We start from the raw sequence: 23,033 nt of genomic DNA on the forward strand, positions 1-23,033 counted from the left end.
GGTAGTAATATACATATGTACTATTTTTAGGCTTTAAACACTTTTATTTTTTAACCTTTTAGTTATAGAATACTTCCTCTCTATATCACAGTTCATCTTTCATGGCGTCACTGTTTCACAGATTTCTTGTTTTTTTTTTTTTAACAGCACAATGTGTCTTGGGTCCTTATTGGCTAGCCGCTAGCCAATCCGACTTTGCCAATCAATCTCATCTGTGCTTTGTGTCCTACACAGGATATGTTCTTTGTTTTCTGGACTTGCTTTTCTGCAAAGGTTTGAACTTGAAAGGTTTGAAAGTGGGTCTACGAAAAGTGTATAAAGTGTGCAGTGAGGGGTTTTGCAGCCTCAAAACATCTGTAATCCTACTTCACAGATGATACTTACCTTATTTTTAGAACGTGGCTCCTGTGAAAATTCAGAGAGCATTGTATTTTCACATTTTCTTCATTAAAAAATGAGCTCTTTGGTTCTTGGTTTTATTTTTCCAATGGCTGACAGAAACTGCCTACAGTTGTGCTTCAGGGACTTTAACATTAGGGATTGCTCTTTTTTTGGAGCAGAAGTTGTGCATTTTCCACACATGCAGTTAAACTAAAGAAGTGGTAAAAGCAACACAGTTGAAAAAAAAAACAATTTGTGATACTCAGAGAAAACAACATTAGCAGTTTCGATTTAGCAAAGGATTTTATTGTGGCACTTTTGTTATTCCATACAATCTGTGATTTGGTCCTAACCCAACTTTCCAACATTCAATGGTTTAAATTATGTAGCATTAAGTTTAACTTTTTGACCAACAGGAAAAATATTGTAGTAAATAATGATTTGTATTTATTAGTACGACTAAAAATCATACAGAAGTAAAGGCCTAAAGTAAACTTTAGAGTTTTTGATTTCACCCCCACGGCTAAAGAAATGGTACGAGCCCCTCTTTGGTAGTGGCGCTCTGCCCTGCGTGCTTTGGTCTCTCCCTCTTTTCTCCCAGCGATCAGAGGGGCGGCAGGCTGGAAGTGCGTAAGCGCTTTGTCTGTCTGGAGTGCAGCGGCAGAGCGAACTAAACGCAGACTTTTTCTTCTTCTTTTTGCGCCTCAACAGCTTCTTTTCGCAGCGGAGCTGAGAAAGAAATCCTTCCGCTTGTTTAAAATCCGAGAGGAGACAAACACCTGGAGGATAACAGAAGTTCACGGGATGGAAATGTAGACTCGCCTTTGCTCAAGAATGGTGTAGGGGTAGTTGTATGGAGTTCCAACTGGGGGCAGTTTCTTGAAAGGATAGAGGTGGGACACTGTTAAAAAAAGAAAAAGAAAAACTTTGTTCTGCGCGGAAGCGGTGATTCGGTGAAACAGAATATTTACGCACGGTTAGCGCGCACAGATTTCCAAACCCCAAAATGAGCAGCGCGTGCGTTTTTGTCCACGGAGACATCCGACGGAGACTACAGAAGTCTGGGCTGGTTTTAGTTTTCGTCCTTGCCTTCGTGCTGGCCTGCCACTGCTGTCCGGACAAGTGTGTGTGCTCCTCACAGACTGTGAAATGCCAAAACCAAGGCCTGCACGCAGTTCCAAACTCCATCCCGGCCAAAACCAAAATCCTCTTCTTCACAGGAAACAACATTTCAAATATTAACAGAGCTTCTTTCCCGACTCGCCTGGAACTCCTCACAGATCTGTATCTCAGCGGGAACAACATTGAGCATGTGGAAGCAATGGGATTTGACAACTTGCCAAAGCTTTCCAGGCTGGACTTAAGCAACAACAATTTCCAGACTTTTGACGAAAGTGCTCTCCCTCCAGACAATAACCTGGAGTTTTTAAACCTAAGCAGATCTTTCAACAATCATTCTTTTGCCGATGTTGTCTTGGATTTCCTCCACAGTGCAAACCTGCTACATCTGACCACCTTGGACTTGTCAAATAATGACCTGGTGATTCTTCCGGACGGCATCTTCAGCAGCCTCTCCAACCTGACCTCCCTCAGCCTGCAGAACAGCTCTCTCATCAGCATCCAGAATGTGACGCTGAAGTTGCCCCTGCTTCGTGACCTTGACCTGAGGAACAACAGCCTGAGAACTCTGCACAGCAGCACCCTGGGTGAGCTCTCCGCCAAGCCTGACCTTCGCCTTCGGCTGTCCGGGAATCCCTGGCGCTGCAACTGCATCATAGACGAAATGCTGATGTGGCTGAAGAACGCCACACAGGTGATGGACAGGCAGGAGCTCACGTGTGCGGAGCCTGAGCCTCTTAGGCGTGAGCCTCTGCTGCAGGTGGAGCTGTCACAGCTGAATTGTTCCAGTGACATGGAGCGAGTGCTGGAGACGTCCTACGTTTTCCTGGGACTGGTGCTGGCGCTGATCGGCGTCATATTCCTGCTGGTGCTCTACCTGAACAGAAAGGGCATCAAGAGGTGGATGTACAACATCCGCGATGCCTGCAGGGACCACATGGAGGGATATCATTACAGGTACGAGATCAACTCTGATCCCCGTTTGGCCAACCTGAGCATCAACTCGGACGTGTGAGGGGAGGACGGCTCCGAGTCTGGATCCCTGCCGTGAGATGACAAATGACTGAGATTTTGCATGAAAGTCTTCCTCCCTTACGCCCTCAACCCCCACCCCTCCATCCCCCCCTGATAATACCAAGTCGATTTTTGCATCTATTATCGCTTCTGACTTCCCTCTGGCCGCATGTCCCGCACAAGTACCTGACAGCTGCGACTGCCAGCTGTTTCCCTGTTACTTTGCATGGACAGTGAGTCTTGGCAAAGGGTCTTCCTGGAGAGCTGCGCGGAGTGACATGTTCTATTTTTACTTTTCCTTAAGGAGTGCATTGACTTATAAGTGAAAGCATACTTGCTGGAAATGTTCTGCATCCATGTCATTAAGCCTCTGCTGCAGAGACGTTACACTGCTTGAGTTTTAATATATGAATATGTTACCTGCTTTAGCCTTCTTTGGATTTATCTTAGTGCACCTTGCATAGTTTTCTTGGTTAATAGATGAATGTGACCTTTTTTATTTTTATTTTCAATGTTTTTCATGTGAAAATATTGGGTTAAATAAAATGCCTCTGGATTAATAACGGGATGTGTCTGGACTGAAGGCCCTTTGAGCAGCAGACCTAGAGAAAAGGAATCAGCAGCAAAATGTTGGACCCCAGTGACACATTTATTCCACCATCAACACAGAGCAGCCGACAAACCCCGACGGTCAATAAAGAAGATAAGTGAAATGTGTGCCCGTCTGCTACGTTGTAGGCACTTGTATCTCCACGGGAACAGCTGAGGTGCAGTGTGCATTGCACTGACAAGCCGCCCTACAGCAAACTGCCCTAGTGAGATCCCTCTATCTTGGATTCCTGCTTAGTTAGTCCTTAGTCCTGGGCAGGGTTGCCGGAGCCTATCCCAGCTATTTTAGGGCTAAGGCAGGCTAAAGTTTGCCAGTGCCTCACACGCAGACGCATTTACCTCTGAAATACCTGTAAAGCTTTTTTTTTGACTGTGGGAGGAAGTTGGAGAAAACACAGACATTGCAGGGACAGACCCCTTCGAAAAAAGTCAAAAAGTCTTAACTCATCATCAACAGATTTTCTTGAAATAAGAAATCTGCCAGTGGGGTCAAAAAAAAGATCCTAGAAACTCGAGTCACTTAGAAATGTTCTCTTAAACTAAACTCATGAAATATCTTCATCACAGCAAAATGAGTCTCTCTTGTTTTCTTAAAATTCCACTTTTGCAGTGCAAAAACCCTTCACGCTGTGGTCAACAGCAACAAATTTCAATTCTCCACTTGAGCAGAAGACGTGCTGTTCTGTGAGGAATTCGATGAGCTCCTGTAGGAAGGTGATACGAGTTGACAGCTTTTATCTCCCCTCCAATTTGCTTTCTAATGGTTTTGGAATGAAAACATTCCTATACTCCTGCAGGTTTACTGCAGCTCTGCTTGTTTCACACTCACCAGACCACACGCTTCCCAAATACGCTCCAGTCCCGCAAAGTTGAAGGCAAAGTGAGCCAGAGATTCTTGTGGGTCAAGCAGAGGTACTATGGAAATGAGCTGAAGCAACTTGCTTATATATAAGACTGTTTACAGGGAGCCAGCATCAGTGAGGAAAAAGTGTCCCCTATTATAACCAACTGTCAGCAGCTGTTCTTTCATGCTGTCCGGTGTAGTAGGGATTAATAATTAATGTGTGGTATTCCTTTGAAGAAATGCTTACTGCTGTCTAGCTGTTCAAATTAATGATGTTTGTTGCAAGCTCTGTGAACTTTGTTGGCCTTTTGAAAAGTGGGCAGAGACAATCATCTTCTTTCTCTTAAATCTTCTCAAAGTGACCTCATGTGTGCTGCAGAAAACAGTCGGCTCTCACACATTTGCTAATTCTAATCTGAAAGAAACCACCTGAGGTGAGGATGTGATGCCAATCTTCATCTGCATTTGGCTTAACAGCTGTGCAGGTCTTGGAGATACAAAGGAGATTCTCCTTTTCCATTTGCATCCGTGTGGAGTACTTGAGGCCTCATTTAAAGGCGGTTAACTTTGCCCTCTTAGCTATGAATTTGTAATTGTGGTTGTGTACTGAGGATGGATGGTCTCACTTCACGCTCACATAATTCCCCAGAGCGAGGCCTCCTTGCCTCTTTTTCCCAGAAGAAACATCCAGGTGCAGACTGCTCATAACCTAATGTTTCCACAGAGACTGTCGGTGAGGAGGCCCTCACCTCCCACTCTCCTCACATTCGTATTAACAAGTGATTTTGCGCCGCCACGCCTCAAGCCATGCTTCGCAGAGCAGGTATAATTACAGTTGGGAGGAAAAAAGGTGAGGGAATAAACGGCTGAAGAGAAATAAGAATAAAATAAATGAGCACAGGGAGAACTCACTGTTCTTCTGACACCTTGGCTGGCTCATCCAGCACACCCTCTGTCTGATAGGAAGAGCCTTAAAACAGTGTAGATGTCTAAATAGGCCCTCATGGATTTTAGAAGAAGGCAGCCAGTTTCTCAAATGTCTGTCAGGACCGTCACCTGGTGCTGCCGAAGTCCAGGCACCAGCAGGATTGATGTTTGTTTTAGCTGGAGACAGATACTGGGAGCTCTGGGATTAGGACTGGGAGTTCGCTGACGCTCATCAGGGATGAATACAGCAAGCCACACACTTGGTTCGTTTTGATCTTCATTTGCTGGTTTGGTGTGTCGGGCATTAATGCAACGGCACAAAAAAATCTGTGGAAATAAAAATGAAATAAATAAAATTACAAAATTATCTGAGATTAAATGAAGACAAACGTATAAAAATGACAATTGAGCTTCAATGAGATTCAATAATAATTTTTTTAAAATAATCGGTTAAAGCAATTTTACCTTTTTTGTTTAAGTATTCTGACTTTTTTTTTAGAGTATTTTAACTCATTTTCCATTTTTAAAAACTTTTTTTAATGGAGTTTATTTTAACTGGAATTTGGGGTAATATTGTATTACATCGAAAATCAGAAGTCCCATAATCTATGGAGTCCTATACTGTTCATAATTAAATAAATAAATATTTAATTCAATAAATAAATATGACCCCATGCAAATACACAATCAACCAATACATCTCTCACAAATATATAAAAAGATCATGAAATTGTGAAAAACCAGCACACTGATTTTAAATTAGCCATTGTATTATTCAATATATTTCATTTTGCTTTAAAAACATGTTCATTATTTTAAAACAGCATTTTAAAATATTCATTTTTAATCATGTTGAATTTTACTATAATTCTGTCTTTTTTCAGAAGCTCATATTTCAAAATTAATATTTTCCAAAGTAGCTTTGTTTTATTTCATGTTGCTGTTTTTCACAATGGCTGATTTATTTCATGAAGAGCTTTTTCGGGAGAATGGGTCTGTCTGTCAATCAGTGAAAGTGGGCGGGATCTAAACGCTCATTGGCTGATCCATGGAAATCGACTCATATTCCTCGATACCCGCTCAGCGGTGTGCCAGTCAGAGAGATTACATGTTTCAGCGATATCCGCGAGGCTTTCCTGACATTAGAGGATCAAATAGAGACAAACTATCTGTCTGCTGCAGAAGACGCAAACATCCACAACTCTGTTTTTGTAGTTTGAGGGTTTGTGTGGACCAAACCACAAAGGAGCTCCGGTCGTCAACATCTTTCACACTCCTCATTCTTACGCCATTCACTCACAGCTCACATCGTGACATATGTCGGCTCGCAGGAGGATCGGCAGAGTGACACCAGGCAGCTGTGCAAAGCGGGACAAGCCTGCTCGGGCCTCCTGAACCTTATGATATTTTTCTATTTTCAACGATTATAATCAGGTCCTCTGGTTTTATTTTTCCCTCTCAAGAAAAATGTTGAACCTTTCCTGCGATGACGTTTCTGACATCTTAACACTCTCCATGTTCATTGTGCTTCCATGCATTGTTACTGAGATAAGCACAGGCAACCGCTCCATGTGGCTATAAGGCTAAAAACACTAGCTTGTTGCCCCTCCCACACGCGGCATGGTGCGTTCATGGAAACTCCAGTTCATAGAAGCTTAGTGGAACTCCAACAACCACTCAGCCTAACTTAGACCACTACTATACGTTCATGAGAAGATGAAAATTGCCAAACAGACCACAAAATCACCTGAATTATGCACACTCGCCCAAAGCCACTTTTATCCGCAAATTTAGAACCAAAACTGCCCAATTTTTTGTAACACTGTGGATGTGTTGAGGTGCATACTCCCCCTAGTGTTGAGGGGTGTGCATTGCGCCATCACGTTTGCTGAAGCATCTTCGATCGATATAGTCAGGGGAGTTAGGGTGCTGCTGCTCATGTCTGGGTAAAGGAATAGCCAATCACAAAAGTGTCTCCGCCTTGTCTAGTTTGATTGACAGACAGACCCATTCTCCTGAAAAAGCTCTTCATGAAATAAATCAGCCATTGTGAAAAACAGCAACATTAAATAAAAACAAAGCTACTTTGGAAAATATTGATTTTGAAATCCGAGGTTCTGACGTACAATTATAATAATATTCCACATGATTAAAATGAATATTTTTAAAATGCTGTTTTAAAATAATGAACATGTTTTTAAAGCAAAATGAAATATATATTGAATAATATAATGGCTAATTTAAAGTCTGTGTGCAAGTTTTTCACAATTTCATGATATCTTCATATATTTATGAGAGATTTATGGGTTGATTGTGTATTTGCATGACGTCATATTTATTTATTGAATTAAATATTTATTTATTTAATTATGAACAGTATAGGACTCCATAATAATCTGTCACCCCCCCTAGGTGTCTGAAATTTGTTCTCAGCATTTGACCCCTCCCCTGGGGGAGCAGTGAGCTGCAGACACAGCCGCGCTCAGGAACCATTTGCTTGACACTCGGCAACCCCTTAATGCTGTGTCAAGCAGGGAGGCATTGGTCCCATTTTTAGAGTCTTTGGTGTGACTCGGCCCGGATTGGAACCCAAACTCACAACCTTCCAGTCACAGGGCCTATGAGCTGGTGCATGTGACACATTCTAACTCTCTTCAATTAAATTACTTGTTCCTGGAAGATATCTTCATCACAGCAAATGTTTGATTGGAAAAAAACTAAATTCTGCCAATAGAATAAAATGGCATACTAGATAAATGAATAGTTAAATAAGGCAAATACACGAAATTTGAGCTTTTGTAGATTTTTGTGTGTTTGCAAAACATCCAATTTTAAAAATTTCAGAAACTCCTGAGTTTTTCTTATGGGAAAGCAAAAACCCTCTGAAGTATTATCAAAGGAATAAAAATAATGATTTGTCTGGATACCACACTTGGTTTATTATTTATTGATATATAATAGAATTGCATTGAAGACCCACTCCAATGAACTATTTTAAAAGTGTTCTCAGTGGTATTTTGATTATTATTATGCTGTTTTTGCCCAAAATCCCAAAACCTTTGTCTTTTTCCAGGCATAGTTTCTGAATGTTTCAGAATGGAATGGAGGAGGGAGGTGGTGACCCGCCCACATATCTACATCACCAATAAACTCTTTTTCTAACAGCTCCTGATTCATAACAATTTTCAACAATTCTCTATATATGTACAGTAGTATCAGAAAAAGGTCACAAGAAGATGTAAAAAACACAATTTTCATTGGAGTTGGTCCTAAAAACAAAAATATTTTCACGATAGGAACAGAAGAAAATACTTTGTTTTTCATTGTTTTTAGCTTTCAACTTTCTTATCTTTTATCGTTTCTAACAACTCAGACGAAATAAAGCCTTTTAGGAAGCTTTTTTATTTACCATAAACACGTACAGAATTAAAGAAAAACCCACAAGTTTAAACTTAAAAAGTGGTTTGCTTTTGTTTTTAGAAAGATTGGATATTTCACATTTTCCTTAAAAAGGGCAAGTAAATGTAATGAATAAAAAATAAACATTTCTCACCTCAAAGTAAATTTACTGACCCAAAAAAAGGGGCAGGCAAAGTGCTATGAAAACAATGGGCCATGACAGCAAATGTGCTTGTGCTCTTTCACAGATCGTCTGACCTGAGGAACGTCAGCCGCCAGTTTTTATGAAGTGTCACCACACAAACCAGTCCCTCTTATTAGAGTCTTTGCTTTCAAATTCACCGTTGCAAATTTGACTAAGCATCAGGATTCAGTGTCTGAAGATCTGCTCCTCATTTGGCAAACTCCAACTGCTGAAGCCTCATCTGAGATCCAGCAAGAAACTCCCAGCTCATCTCTCTGAGCAAATCGGCAGCCAATTATGTTACAATCTGTCATGTAATCTGGATTTACTGCCCGCTGGAGACCCCCCCACCCCCTCCACATTAGCTGTTCAGCTGCCTTTCAGATGACGGGTGTGCCACTCAGAGAAGAAGTAGAAGTAGAAGTAGTCTCATTCCTTGTCATCCTGAAAGTTTAACTGAAGGGTTTTAACACAGGTAAAAGGTTGGCAGTGTAGAAATATCTGCACTGCCTGTCATTTCCCCTGCTGGGGTGGACAGCACTCACACTCACCTCAACTTTGGACTGTTTTCTCAGTTTAAAGTTCCAACAGCTTGACAGGATTTCTTCAAGGATTGAAACTATGATGTTTTTTTGTTTTTTTGCGGGAGCTGACACAATGTCCTGAGGGTCTCCCCAATAAATAACTCCACACACTTTGCCTAAAATACCACATGCATAAAAAATACAGAGGAGTGTTTTTTTTTAAGTTGTGCTGGTCGAAGATGGAAACAGTCACATTTGTTTGTGAAATGTGCATCTTTTGAAATCTCTGCAACCTAATCCAAGAAAAAGAACATGCTGCATGATGGGAAGCTGAGAGAAACGTTAAGGTCTGTCATGGCACCCTGCAAACCTGAGTCACTCCCTCATTGGTTCAACTTCATAGCTTTAAAAAAACACTTTTGGTAGCAAAAAGATTTTATAACATAAACATTCATAAATTAACATTTGTTTTCTTTATAAAGTATTTTCTCTGAAACACCACTAAGACATATCTACAGCTGGAGTATACAAAGCCTGATGATAAAAATGCCCCCCCCCCCCCCCCCCATATTAAAGATCAACAGAAACACTTTTCTTTGCTTCCAGCCACGTTCACTGAGCCACAGTTAATATGCGGGTGTGCTGAGAGACAGACAGGCAGGTTATCAGATCGCCAGAGTCCCATAATTACATTTACTGTGGCCCGCTAGTCTGCGGCCTTGAACAGCACCTGTCAAGTTAGGATCTGTGTTCATGATTCAGCAATTATGACTTCAAACAAAAAGATCCTGCTTAGCAAAATAAAAATGAACACAAATACTTTTGACTAAACCAACAAAAACATCTGATTATCAAAAAGATCATCTGAGGTCTACGGAGACATAGGGTTAACTGCTTATTTAGAAAGTGCATGTCCTGTAATGTATAAATCTAATTTGCCAAAGTTAATCAGTTAAAGAACACTAATAGTCAAGCATGGTGGTAGTGTTGTGGTGGTGTGGGGCTGCTTCGCAGATTAAGGCTAAAACGGATGGAACCATGAATTACATGTTTTAAAAGATTATACTACTCACAATACGTTAGGGATGTTGTGAAAAAAATCAGTGGATATCGTATACAAAGTGTTTCACTTCACAGTTTTTTAGGATAGGGAGTAATTGTGTTGGAGTTGGAGATGCACCTCGATTTGTATTTTCCTACATAATGGTCTTAATATGTTGTGTGTGTCTCACTCAGTGTGTCTTACTCATCAGGGCTCAACCAAAAAACTACTGACAGTTTGTGACAGACCCAGGATTGTTGCCCTACCAGAGATAGACCATGACCATCATCTAAACAGTAGGGGTACAACCATTCGCAAAAATCTCAATTTGGTTCGATTCAGAATTTCATAGGGCTCGGTTTGGTACAATTCGGTTCGGTACTGCTGTTTAACAAATCTGCCTGATATGAACTGCTGTTTTATGAACTATTATTTTATTGTGTGTGTCTGTGTGTTTTTTGCTGCCGGACACCTGAATGTTTCCCTTGGGAGATGAATAAAGAATTTCTATCTATCTATCTATCTATCTATCTATCTATCTATCTATCTATCTATCTATCTATCTATCTATCTATCTATCTATCTATCTATCTATCTATCTATCTATTTTCGGTACAAAAACTAAGGCAGAAAAAAATTACTTACAAAATGCATTTATTGGTTTTACATAACATTAAGTAAAATTGACCTATGTAGGTGATCTGCTTAATAACAATAGCTAACTTGCAAAATCTAATATATCTCCCAAAACTGTTCACTCATGCTTCAAAACTAAATTCCTTTCCCATGCAAAGAGTCAGTGCCACCAAAATGGCAAAGATCCTTCTCAATTGATTTGGCTCATTTCTTGATCAGACCGGACGTTCTCAACACTCTTGGTGCTTTTGCCAAAATAATGTACAACAGCATGGTTCACCTGCAAAAGCTCATATCTCACCCAGATTAATTCACTCATGTGTCAAACTAAATTTCCATCTCATTTAAACAGTCAGTGCCTCCAAAATACTTTGTCTCTTTGGTGTTGTGTAAGCACTGCAAGTCAAAATGATTAGATGTTTTGTCACTATAGCAGAGGACCATTGAAATATCCCTCATGTCCACCTTTCAGTCTTAGCTCAGTCCTTTATTGACAATGGTATCTGTACTGTATAGCTAACAGAATACAATTTTGTATAAAACTGAAAAAAGGATTTTAGGGTAAGACTTGCCTCTTAGGTTTAACAGCATACATTGCACTCACACTGCAAAGGAAATTCTGACCATTATCATTCACACACATAAATTAACTTTCATACATCAAAATGTATACAGCATAATATACTTTATAATATAAACACAAACAAAAAACAATGAAAACGTTATTCAGCCTCCAGTGCTGTAAATAATCTTGAGTTTCACAACTAACAGTTCTTCACTGGTCGCTGTCCTCACTCTCCCTCTCCCATCATCGTCACCCTGCTGGCCATCCTCACGCTGCTATATGTCTGGCCACAGATTTTCGTCCACATCACAGCATATAATCTCCCTTGCGATGCAACGAGGGAAGAAACGGCGTGCATGTCGCAACCATCCCCTACACTGATCTCCTGTAATATCCTCACACGCAGCATCCATTGCATGGAGCAGGGACCTCTGATCTTGAGCCAGATGCTCATACACTCTTCACCTCCAAGTGGAGAAAAACAGAGAGAAACACTTTAAAAACTCCTCAATAGGATTGAGGAAAGGAGAGTAAGGTGGTAGGAGCACTATGACTTCGTTGGTCAAGTTCTAGTTTTACCTGACTGTCAATTGCTGTAATTAGTAATTCAAATGTTCCAAGGGATTCATGTATCATATTCATGGTATTTTGTTCTTGACTAATTTTGACAATTGAACAAATTATTGTGCATGTGATGACTTACACAATGAAATGATGCTGACTCATTTTGGAGTGAACAACCATTGAGAATCAACAATCAGTTTAGATCAACAAGATCTATTCACTTGGAAATTGTGCTAAATGTAGGCTACCTGTACTTAATCAATTGAAAGATGTACTGAGACATTGAGACATGTACTAAGAGATTTGCAATTTGATCAAACTAATGAGAAATTCCATTCTGTTGTGAACAGTTAAATGGTTTGGAGGTTTGTCCATGTTGTTTTGACAATGTAATTTCTGTTTCAAGGAATGAGCCAAACCAATGGAGAAAAACTGTAATACAGTGGCGACCTGGGGGCTAGCCCCGCCTATAGCCACTAAGACTCATGGGAAGTGTGAAATCTTGTTTGTTGAATTCTTCACCATCACAGAGAGAGCTTTGAAAAGTGAGGCTCATGTTGTTTCGCTGTTCGTGTGTGTTCATAATAAATGGGTTGAAATGACAGACAGGAGAGTGAGCAATCAGCTTGTCAGTCTACTCTCTGAGACTGTTTGTTTGTGAAGTATGGGGCAAGGACAGTCAACGCGGCAAAGAAGCTGGGTCGTTACAATGCATATGCGGGGAAAAAAAGAAAAAACTTGCCGAAACAATGCAGAAGTGGACCGAACCAAAACTGCTGTACCGAAACGGTTCGGTACAGCAGTTGTGTTGTTACACCCATACTAAATAGCTCTGCCCCCAGATGTGATGGGCACTAGGGTATCCAGACAAACCCTTCACAACTGACTTTGTGAATGGTTGATCTTTGACTTGAATGCTGGATGACACTTGCAGGTGACTCCACTGACACCAAGACACTGCTTTGAATTTGCAGTGGACACAAGAACATGTGACCTGAACAATGCAGCAATGGTCTACCATCCTGTTCACTGATGAGTGTCGGGTCACCTCACACAGAAATAATGGTTGTCAGCGTTGATGGAGAAGACAAGCTGAGTGTACATCGAGGTCAACATGGTCCCTAGGGTTCGCTTTGATGGAAGAGGTGCAACAGTCTGGACAGGCATCACCAGTCAGCGCAAAACCCAATTGGTTCTTGTTGATAGTCCAGTCACTACACGTTCTTACCTCAGAGACATCATAGAACCATCATCATCATCCAATTCCACCAGCACCCCGCCAACTTTCTGTTCATGGATGATGATAATCCTCCACCACATGGTACCAGAATTGTCTGAATTGATTTGATTTGAATTTTTTTATTTCAAGCAGTCAAAAATAATGCACAAAACCATGTAATCAGCAATTATACATTCATACAAAGACGTATCCCACTTCAGGGAAGTACAAGTGCCTCGCTTGGTTTGGTCTGACCTGAACCCCATTGAGCACGTATGGGACCAACTGAAGCAGAGACTGGATGATTGAACCCCTAAGTGACCAGGCAGAACTGCATGTAGCATGTAATGACATGATCAATTTTTGTTATTTGGGGTTATATGTATCATTGTCTTGATTTTGGGGGTAATAAATATTAAACTATTGAAAAAAACATGTTTATTTTCTTTGATTATTACTAATATCAAAGGTAACTTTTATGTATTTCATCAAAATTCAGATCACACATATAAATAACAATAACGGGGCGGCCGTAGTGCAGCAGTAGGGCGGTCGACCCATTATCGTAACATTGCAGGTTCGATTCCCGCCTTGCACGCCCATAAGGCGATGCGTCCTTGGGCAAGACACTGAACCCCACCTTGCCTCTGGTGGGAGGTTGGCGCCAGTGTTCGGCAGCGGAGCCGCCATCAGTGTGTGAATGTGTGTGTGACTGGGTGAATGGGTCTGTGACTGTAAAGTCCTTTACAGTCTGGGCCTTGTAGGTAGAAAAGCGCTATATAAGTATACGCCATTTACCAATTTACCAGACTTATTGTCATGGTGCCTCCCCCTCCCCTCTCTGCTCTACCTTCTTGATTAGACCCAGCTGTGGACACTCAGCTCATCATCTACCTGCCTTCTTAAGGAGATCCTGTCCCAGTATTCATCGCCAGTTCGTTTGCCCTTATGGTGCTTAGCCCGGTCATTTGTTTGAGTCCATGAGCAGGAACTTAAGTTCCATGTTAACCTCGCTTCTATGCCTTGTCTACAGGACAAATAACCACGAGCGTCCACCTGGGTCTTTCCTCCTCAAGAGCAGTCTGATCCTCACCTTCTATCCAAGCCTCCAGCCACGCCACGCCTTTAGCCAAGTCAAGATCCTCAAGCCACGCCAGAACTCCAAGCCATTACTCTCGGTCACCACGCCAGTATCATCTCGCCATCGGACACTTCTCAATATACTCACCCTCGGATCCCTGTCCAGGAAATTAAAATCCTTTATTCGCCAGTTAACTCTCCTGTGTTTCTCTCTGGGTTCCAGCGTCTGGTCTGTCCCGCCAAGCAGATCATGACACTTGTATTGTAAATAGTCAAAAGACAAATTGTCCATGCACTTGAAATCAAATCCAAGATGACTTGGGTTCTGCAGCAGGACAAAATTTCAAACACTCCTTTAACCCTTGTGCTATCTTAGATGACCCCACCCTTACATTGACGTGTTCTCCCTACCATGACAAAGGTGGATAAAGGAGGAAAGATTTCATGTAATCCATGGACACCAGTGAAGATCACAAATCATTGAAGAAAAAAGGTTCAGAGCACTGTCTAGTGGGTCTAGATGACCCAACTCCCAATGATAAAGGGCCTACGATAGCACAAGGGTTACGACAACCCATGGAATCATAAAAATAGATTTAGGATCAGAGGCTGATTTACAGCTGTTGACTGATTTTTTTTCTCTATTACCAAGAGGCAGGTAGATTTAGACACTTTTTAAATAAATAATGAAAATCATTTTTTCAACCATTTAAATAAATGAAAAGTTTTAAAACAAATCAAATTAATAAAAGGAGTGACATTTTTCAGCAAAATTGCATTTCCACTGACTTCATAAACTTGTGTTTGTTTCCCTCTTTGTCAAGTATTTGCTATTACTGCTTCAAGCAGTGTTGGGGCAACCTGCCTCCTTGCTCATCTATAATGTGGATTCATGAGGTCGCACAGGCGTGTTGCGCAGGCCGGCCTCCCGTTGAGCTACACAGCGCCTAATGAACGAGTTTCTAAACGAAGATGGATCTTAGGTGACAACAGTGCGGCCTCCGCTGGTGCAGCATCTGCCACAGGAGCTTCAGGGGCAGCAGCGAGGGAAATGTAGAGGGGCGTTGATGCTTTTGGAAATTATTGCAAAAGGGAAAAAAGGTGTGACTAAAAACATCTAAATGCATTTCGAAGAAGTTTTTATAAAGATTTGTTGCACCTCTAGTTTGAAACAATTTGTTGGTGTGGTTAAAGCTGAGCAGCACCACTCAACATGTTGGTCTGTTATGTCCATCATGGACTGAGCCTCAGTTCAGTCTTGCAGCCCGCTTCATGCTGTGCCTTTAAGACAAGGGCAGGAGACACAGTGCGTCGGGTTATTTGTTATCTTCACATTTTTTATTGGAAAAAAAAATCAGAAAGAAAATCTGCCAAGAAAAAACATTATAACCATTTGGAAAAAGCGTCAGTAATTTTTTTTTATTGTCACATGATGCTCGCCTGCAGTAACAGGTTCAAAATTACCGGTATGCCCCCAAATAGAAAACTAACATTCAAATGAGTCCATTGAGCAACACTCTGAGTCTGGATTCCTTTTTTTGAAACCTGATCTGAGCCCTGAAGGAGAGAGTTCATGGAAAAATGTTGCCCCACTGCAGCGCACTTTACCATTCACAATCAGATCCTGAGTTCCTGCAGTCACCTGACCTCTCTGCTCATGCTGGTAATGCTAGACAGCAGGGAAAACTAGTAAAAAAAAAAAAGAAAAAGCCGAGATAAAACCTGCCTTTTAGAGTTAAATAAAATCAAACAAAATTGATCATGTCACAAAAAGGTGCTTTTATGTTAATTGTGTGAACACACCAACCATAAACTTCCCACAAGCAAGTAAGGAGAGAAAACATAAAAAAGCCAGAATAGTCTAAATTAAGGTGTCATGGTGAGGGGTGGCTCGAGAGCCGGTTGGACCCAGACGCAGAGGCGGAGGTATGAAGATCAGGGCTAGTGGGTTTTAATGCACAAAAAGAACAAACAAAAGCGCTGCAGAGCAGGATGACAAAACCAAACTAAAACTTACTGTGGCATGGCGAGGGACAAGGAACAAGGCATGAACACCATAACAGGGGTAATGGACCAACACAGGAGGAAGGCAGAGACAAGACTTAAATACAGACAGGGCAGACAAGACACAGGTGGACACGATCAGGGCTGATGGGGACCAAAGGAAGTAAAACTCAAGAAACCAGACAAGACAGGAGACTTTCAAAATAAAACAGGAAACAGAAACAAGACAGAACAAGGACCAAAAACAAGACAACAAATTCAAATCATGACATAAGGAAGATTAGATCAAGAAAAATGATCTTCATTCAGCTTGGTTGTGTGAGATTTGAGAATGCCGAGTGTTCACGAGTGTACTGTATTTTTATCTGGTTAAAGCTAAGTGGTTTCTCCAGAGAGTAAGGAAAATCTGATTTAGAGAAGAGCAGAGAAATGCAGTAGCCCCAGGTTTGCCTGAAAAGTCATTGGTCAGTGTCCGTGAGTGTGGTTTCTTTCTAACATTGCTGGCAGAAGAACTAAAGGTAACTTTAAGAGAAAAAGTGATACTGTGGAGCTCGACTCGGCCTATTTCACCAATTGTTTTTGCATTTTGCTGTTATTTTGAAATTTCATTTCTACAAATTGCAAGTTTTGCAAATCAGTAGCCTGGTGGATCTGGCGAGGAACGCACATCCTCCATGATGCCTGCAGCAGAGCTTGGGAGTCCCGGTCGTTGTTCTTCTCTAGGCCACAAGAAGCAGGCAGCAGTTTGAAACGCTGTAGATGTAGATCAGCGGAAGGTGTCACTGTGAGTAATGACCTCAGCAAAAGAATGGCACCACATCAAGAGTGGAGACAGGGAGGACACCCCCTCCTCCACACACACCTCATCCAACACTGCTTCCACAAGGTCATGTGATGCAAAAATATCCATCTATAAACATGTAGTACTATTTCTTCAAATTGGCACGGCCAGAAAGCCTTGAGAAAATATAATAAAAAGGACTTCACTGAAAGAGAAAGCTATGAATGTGTTTGGTGCTAAAGTGGAGGCTCAGCTCCTCAGGCAACAGCAAACTAAAAGGAAGACTGAATTATTAATGTAGCTTATTATTACCAATCGGAACTTCTGTTATGCATTTTTTAAAAAGCAATAAAGGTTCCATTTGTTCTGGATTTCTTAAATTAATTGTAGGGTTTCTTTTTTAGACTATGCTGAAGATCTGATCGAGGAAGTTTTCCTTGACTCAGAAGTGAAGGACGCATGACCCAAAAACACATTATGATTCAAAAATGGTTGAAAAAGTCACCGAGGCCATGTATTTGTCTTCTGGTTGTGGGTTTGTTTTTTGGTTTTTGTTTCTTTGACTTTGCTTTCTGTTGGTCAGTTACCCCTCGGTGATTTAAGAGTTTTCCTCCTCTGACTCTTTACTCGTTTGTCTTGTCAGGTTTCTGATTTTTGTTTAGTCACATTGAGGTTCAGGTTCAGGTCAAATTTGACCTGCTTCACCTGTCTCTCACGATGATATGATATCATATCATATGATATATATATATTATTTTTACTGTTCCCTATCTGTTCTGCTTTAAATGTAAAAACATTTTAAAAGTTGTATTTGACTGGAAACACACTGACTGAAATTCGGCTGTTGATTACATAAAAAAAACGTACTGATAAGTTAAAGCGAGAAAGTAAAAGAGAATTAAAATCGTTGAATAAAGTTTAATTTAACTGAACGTGGGCTGTCTGTGTAAAGAACAATAAGTCATTTTCAACATAACAGTGCCTTTGCACCCTGGATCCATTTACATATATATTTTTTTATTCCCGTTTTATTATTTAATTCTATTTTTATTGTTTCCATCTTAAATTTAAGTGCTTTTTAGTGGGGACCTGTTGGATCAGTAAACAAGGAGTAGATTTTCCTGAATCCTATAGACCAGGGGTGTCAAACTCATTTTCACTGAGGGCCACATCAGCATAGTGTCTGTCCTCAAAGGGCCAGATATAACTTATACATGTAACCAAATGTAATGAAAAATAAATGTACCTACTCCTTAATGTTAAGTAACTCATTTTTTTATTTATTATAACTTTTTAAAGTGACAATATCAGTTGCATAGAAAACATATGTTTGGTTGTTACTCTAGCATAAATTCTTATACATTTGATTCTGTCAGGTTAGGTTATGTGGACAGTGTTTAAGTCCTAATGTATAGTTGACCAATCCGATATTTCATATCAGATTCCCCCTAGATATGAATAATTAAACACCATTATTTAATTTTATTGTGAGAAATTAAAACTTTTATGCTCCTGCATAAAATGACATGGCGGGTCACATTTGGCCCGCGAGCGTCATGGTGCCTCTGGCAGCTCTCCTCCCCCTCCCCTCTCTGCTCTGTTCCTGACTCGAACCAGTTGTGGCCATTCACCTCATCATCCTCCAGACCTTCTTAAGGAGATCCAATGCCAGCATTCATCGCCAGATCATTGACCCTAATGGTGCTTAGTCTGGTCACTATGTTTATTCTCCACTCATGTGTTTTTGCTTCTTGCCTAATCTCGCTTTACGCCTCGTCTACATGACAACTAACCACGAGTGGTCACCTGCATTTCCCGTCTCCCAGAGCAGAAGTTTCCTCACGGAATTTCCTGGAAACATTCCGCCACACTTTAACCTCCAGCCACGCCACAACTTCAAGCCACGTCGGATAAAAATAAACTCAATTACTTACGTCATAACTCACCTCATGACAGAGAGCCTTGAGTTTGACTCATGTGCTACAGAGACACCTTTATCTACTGAAATCAGACATCATAATTACACCTAGACATGACAAATCTAAGAACGCTCTTCGTGTTTAAACAGTCTATTTTTCATTCTATTAAAGATTCAGTATAAATATGTGTTTACCAGTTATAGCTCTTGATAGGTGAACATAGTTACCATGTGTTTGCAAAGTGTCAATTTGAGACCTAGTTTGTCGCCCCCTGTTGTTCCAAAAAGGTAATGTAATCTTAAAACATTTCCTGGTACTTATTTTTCATTTCATTTTTTCCTCACTTCAGTAACATTCTATAGTATGTAAGACGCTTCCAAAACATCCCATTACTATGAAAATAAAATTTGAAAAATAATTTCAGTCAATTTTTAGGATCAACAGGTTTTGATTTTATATTAAACAGTTTTACCTTTTTCCTTGTTGATACCTGATGAATTCCAATGTCATTTTCCAGATTTCTGTCTTTTGGCAGTGCTCCACACATGCATTCACATCTCCATTGCCCACACAAGAACTTTATGAAGACTGGAAATGTTTACTTTTAATATTTCACAAGCTATAGTCTAGTTTTCAGTCTTGTTTCTTTTTGCTTTCAGAGTCGCCTTTTTCTGCTCTCAGTTTAAAATGAGGCAACCCTCCAAAGCAGTCTGGCAAACAAGCTGGAGAGCAATGAGGCAGGCTTTGGATGGGGCCAGACAGCCCTTCGACAGATGACACGCGGCATTCTTAAAGTGCTGAGTAACATGAGCTCGATCTGTAGATATCAGATAGTAGTGGACTATACCTCTATTACCGTCTACAAGCCAACACTTCAAGCGATTAACCTCTCTCCTGTTACCCCTCTGCCAGTTTCAGATGAGGAGGATAAAAACTCAATTATCTCTTGCAAACTCCGACCACTTTACATGCTCGTATGTTCCACGACAGATTCAGGCACTTCTTTCAATTTCTGGGTTAAAACCAAATTCTTGGAATTCACTGGGGTGCTCAAAACCATTGCTCGAAAAGGATTTTTCATGCTCTCTGGCAAATCCCTTCAACAAACACAGACAAAAAAACTTGATCTGACATCTGGTCTTGTGGTTTTAGACATTCACGAGCGGGCAGAAGGAGGCGTCAGTTCAGCACGCTTGAGGGTACACGTTGCAGTAATGACTTCCACCCTCTTTGGATTGAGAGAATTGAGATTACACTTACCTCTTCTCCAGTATTGTTAAAGTTGCATTGTTTCTTTTCCCTATCGCTGTGGATTAGAAATTTCTAGATTTTCTGTTAAAGCGTAAGTAGTTCTTTAAAAACACATCTGTGCTGCATTTCTTTACTCAAAATTGCTCTATTTTGAGATTTGATGCAAAAGCGTAGATGAAAGAAAGGGTGCACTCTCTTGCAATCTAAGCTGTTTCAGTGTATTGATAAAGACCTCCAGCCTGTGCTTAGAAAGTTTCATCTTCGCGACTGTGATGAGCCAAAGCCTCACAGAAAACAGAGATTCCAGCAAAATGTTCCTCTGCTTTTGGGCCTTCTCTTCCAATGGCGTTAAAGTTTCATTACATTTGCTCCTCCTACTTTGCATCCTATCCTACAATGAAAGATGAACTGACTGAGGACGCTTGCAACCTGTGGAAGACCTGCAGCTGTTTGCATGGCCTGCCAGTGTGAAACAATAGTTCATTCCCTTTCTCTGGAGTAAACATGCAGACATCTGACGTATTAACCTAAATCAAGTGCACACTGAAAAACAGACCCCTTAAAATAAGTAAAAAGAAACTGAAAAAACTTGAAATTTTGGGTTTAAAAAAGCAAAAGAAAAAATCTGCCAATGGGTTAAGAAAAACAGTCTTACCAAGAAATCTTACTTTAAGGAAAAAATTCTAGACACTAACAGGTATTTGCAAACTAAGATGCTGAAAGACTTTCTTAATAAGATTATTTTTCTTGCACAGCAGAAGAAAATAATTTTTTTCTGTAAAAAAGTCTTTTTACTTTTTTAAGAATGAGTTTTTGCAGTGCACACAATTGAACATGAGTTGTTAAAAAAATCTGAACCAAAGCATCTGAACAGACATTCATTCTGTGATTTGGTACAGGAATGTTGTGTGATCAAATTCAGTCTAACTAGATAAACTCTAAGCAGCTTTATAAAATTCAATAAACAATGCATCTTTATTTCACTGTGTTGAACAACCGTCTGCCAATCGCGGACAGAAGTTGGCGGTTCTGTTCCCAGACATTCAAGCCTACATTGCCTTTAATTGTGAGTAACCTACAGGTTACTTTAAATAAAAGTTTCTTCTAAATGTCAGACTTGTAAGTCTTGGTCCCAGCAAATACTGCCGGATAGCACTCACGATAGAAAACAGCATCTCATCTCTGTCACAGCTCTGGTGCCACTTCTCAATGTGAAACACTTTGAGGGGTGGTTCAGAGCGTCTACTGTATATGAGAACTGGACTGAGTGGCCCCTCCCCCCATGTGTTTTAAACAGAAGGTACCTCCTGGCTTCAAAATGTCAAAGCGCCATAGACTTCTATAGCAAAATAAACAGCTTTTATTTAGCAGAAATAACCATTCTTGCTCTTGCAACCTTCTTTTTAACATGTTCTTGCTAATCCTATTTTTTATAATATTTTTACTGTAGTACAAGTTATTCCAGTTATAAACTGACCAATCAAATGCCTCAATAAAAGCAGGTGGTCCTACGTCAAACGTCTTAAATGTTTGATTGACAGATTCTCCTGAGACCACTTTTAAGTGGTAGGGGAGTGGCCTCCCAACAAGCTTGCTCCTGATTGGCAAGAGTGGTTGCCATAGAAATGTTGACTCAGACAGACTCAGACCAATCGCTGATGTTTTATGGCTTCTGCATGGCGGCATCCATATAACAAAAATATGGTGACTAAATGGCCTTAATTTGGCTGGATCTGGAAGAAAACCATTTTCTCATTCAGTCCAATTCTCATATTGGATACTGGACAATAACTGCCCACCATTCCCTTCTAAACAGGACCCATATCAGGAAGAACTAAATATTGCAATTCCTCAAAATACCACAAGAAGCTGGTATCAGATGGGAGCAATTTCTTATTGACTCCGATTTTCAAAAATCAGATTTTACTTCAAAAATAAATTCGTGTACACCCTGGTCTCCACTTTTTATGCTCATGGCTTTGTTTTCTATGGATGTGTGGATTGTGAAGGGGAGAAAAATTAGATTGAACTTTGGGGCTGCACTGTGATGTAGAGGTTTGCACTCTCTGTTACGGTTTGAATCGGGTGTTTTGTTTCTGTGTTCACTTTTGCTACGACTTCTCCTGGATCCCCTACCCTCTGCTTTTCAGTATATTTGTTGTTCTTACTATAGGAGCATCCTCTGTACTTTTGGGTGATATTCTGCTCTTTTGCTATGAAATCATCTAAACCTACTGGATTTGTTTGTGTCCTTCCTGCTTCTGGGTCTTCTGCCACCAGCCATCCATGACACTCCTACCTGACAGAAACAGGCTTCATAGGCTGATTGGTGATTCTAAGTTGTCGTTAGGTGTGCATTTGAGAGGGTGTGGTTTTGTGGCCCTGCAACAGACTTCCTTGCCTTCACCCAACAATAACTGGGATAGGCACCAGCAACCCTAGGACCACGAAAGGGATTCTGCAGGTTCAGAAAATAGATGGATGGATAGCAGTTTGTTAGCTGTGCAAAATAAATCTCTTGTCTGTTGCACAAAAGTGTTCTAAAAAGCCTTGTTTACAATCTTTTTGAAAGACGACTGCAGACTTATGTAAAAGGTGCATGTGTGCTAAAAGTGTACAAGATCAACCTGACAGCTGTTGCTGGAAGATGAAGCCCCTCCTCTTTGTTGCGTGGTTCTCAAACATTTCCCTCTCGTCAGATGTGATCCTGAATGAAGCTGGCAGGGTAGCAGGAGCTGCAGCTATGGGCAAAACCGCTGTGGTCCCCTGATGTTACAGAGAAGGGTGCAAAATGTTAATGACAACACATTGGCGGTGCATGCACACACTGGAGATGAAATCATGTGCATGCTGTGGCCTATAAATGCTGCAAACTCGTGACACGTAACAATGTTAGTGGCACTCTGCCTGTGCTCATGCTGCGAAGCTCGCTTGTTTAGCCACTCTGCACTGTGACGACAGGCCACTGCAA

General features: G+C 40.8%; 1 protein-coding gene across 1 annotated transcript; it reads left to right on the top strand.

The window, feature by feature from the left end:
• The first annotated feature begins 916 nt into the window (after positions 1-916).
• tpbg (trophoblast glycoprotein) lies at positions 917-3,077 on the top strand. The gene has a single exon (XM_004077596.5). The coding sequence runs from the start codon at positions 1,388-1,390 to the stop codon at positions 2,513-2,515; it is 1,128 nt and encodes a 375-aa protein (XP_004077644.1). The 5' UTR covers positions 917-1,387; the 3' UTR covers positions 2,516-3,077.
• The last annotated feature ends 19,956 nt before the right edge of the window (positions 3,078-23,033 follow it).

The sequence above is a fragment of the Oryzias latipes genome, chromosome 16, assembly GCF_053564925.1.
Source record: "Oryzias latipes strain Hd-rR chromosome 16, Olatipes_Hd-rR_3.1".
In the NCBI taxonomy this organism is placed as follows: Eukaryota; Metazoa; Chordata; class Actinopteri; order Beloniformes; family Adrianichthyidae; genus Oryzias; species Oryzias latipes.

Coding starts and splice junctions, on each gene's coding strand:
- tpbg (XM_004077596.5), top strand. CDS start 1,388: ATGAGCAGCGCGTGCGTTTTTGTCCACGGAGACATCCGACGGAGACTA.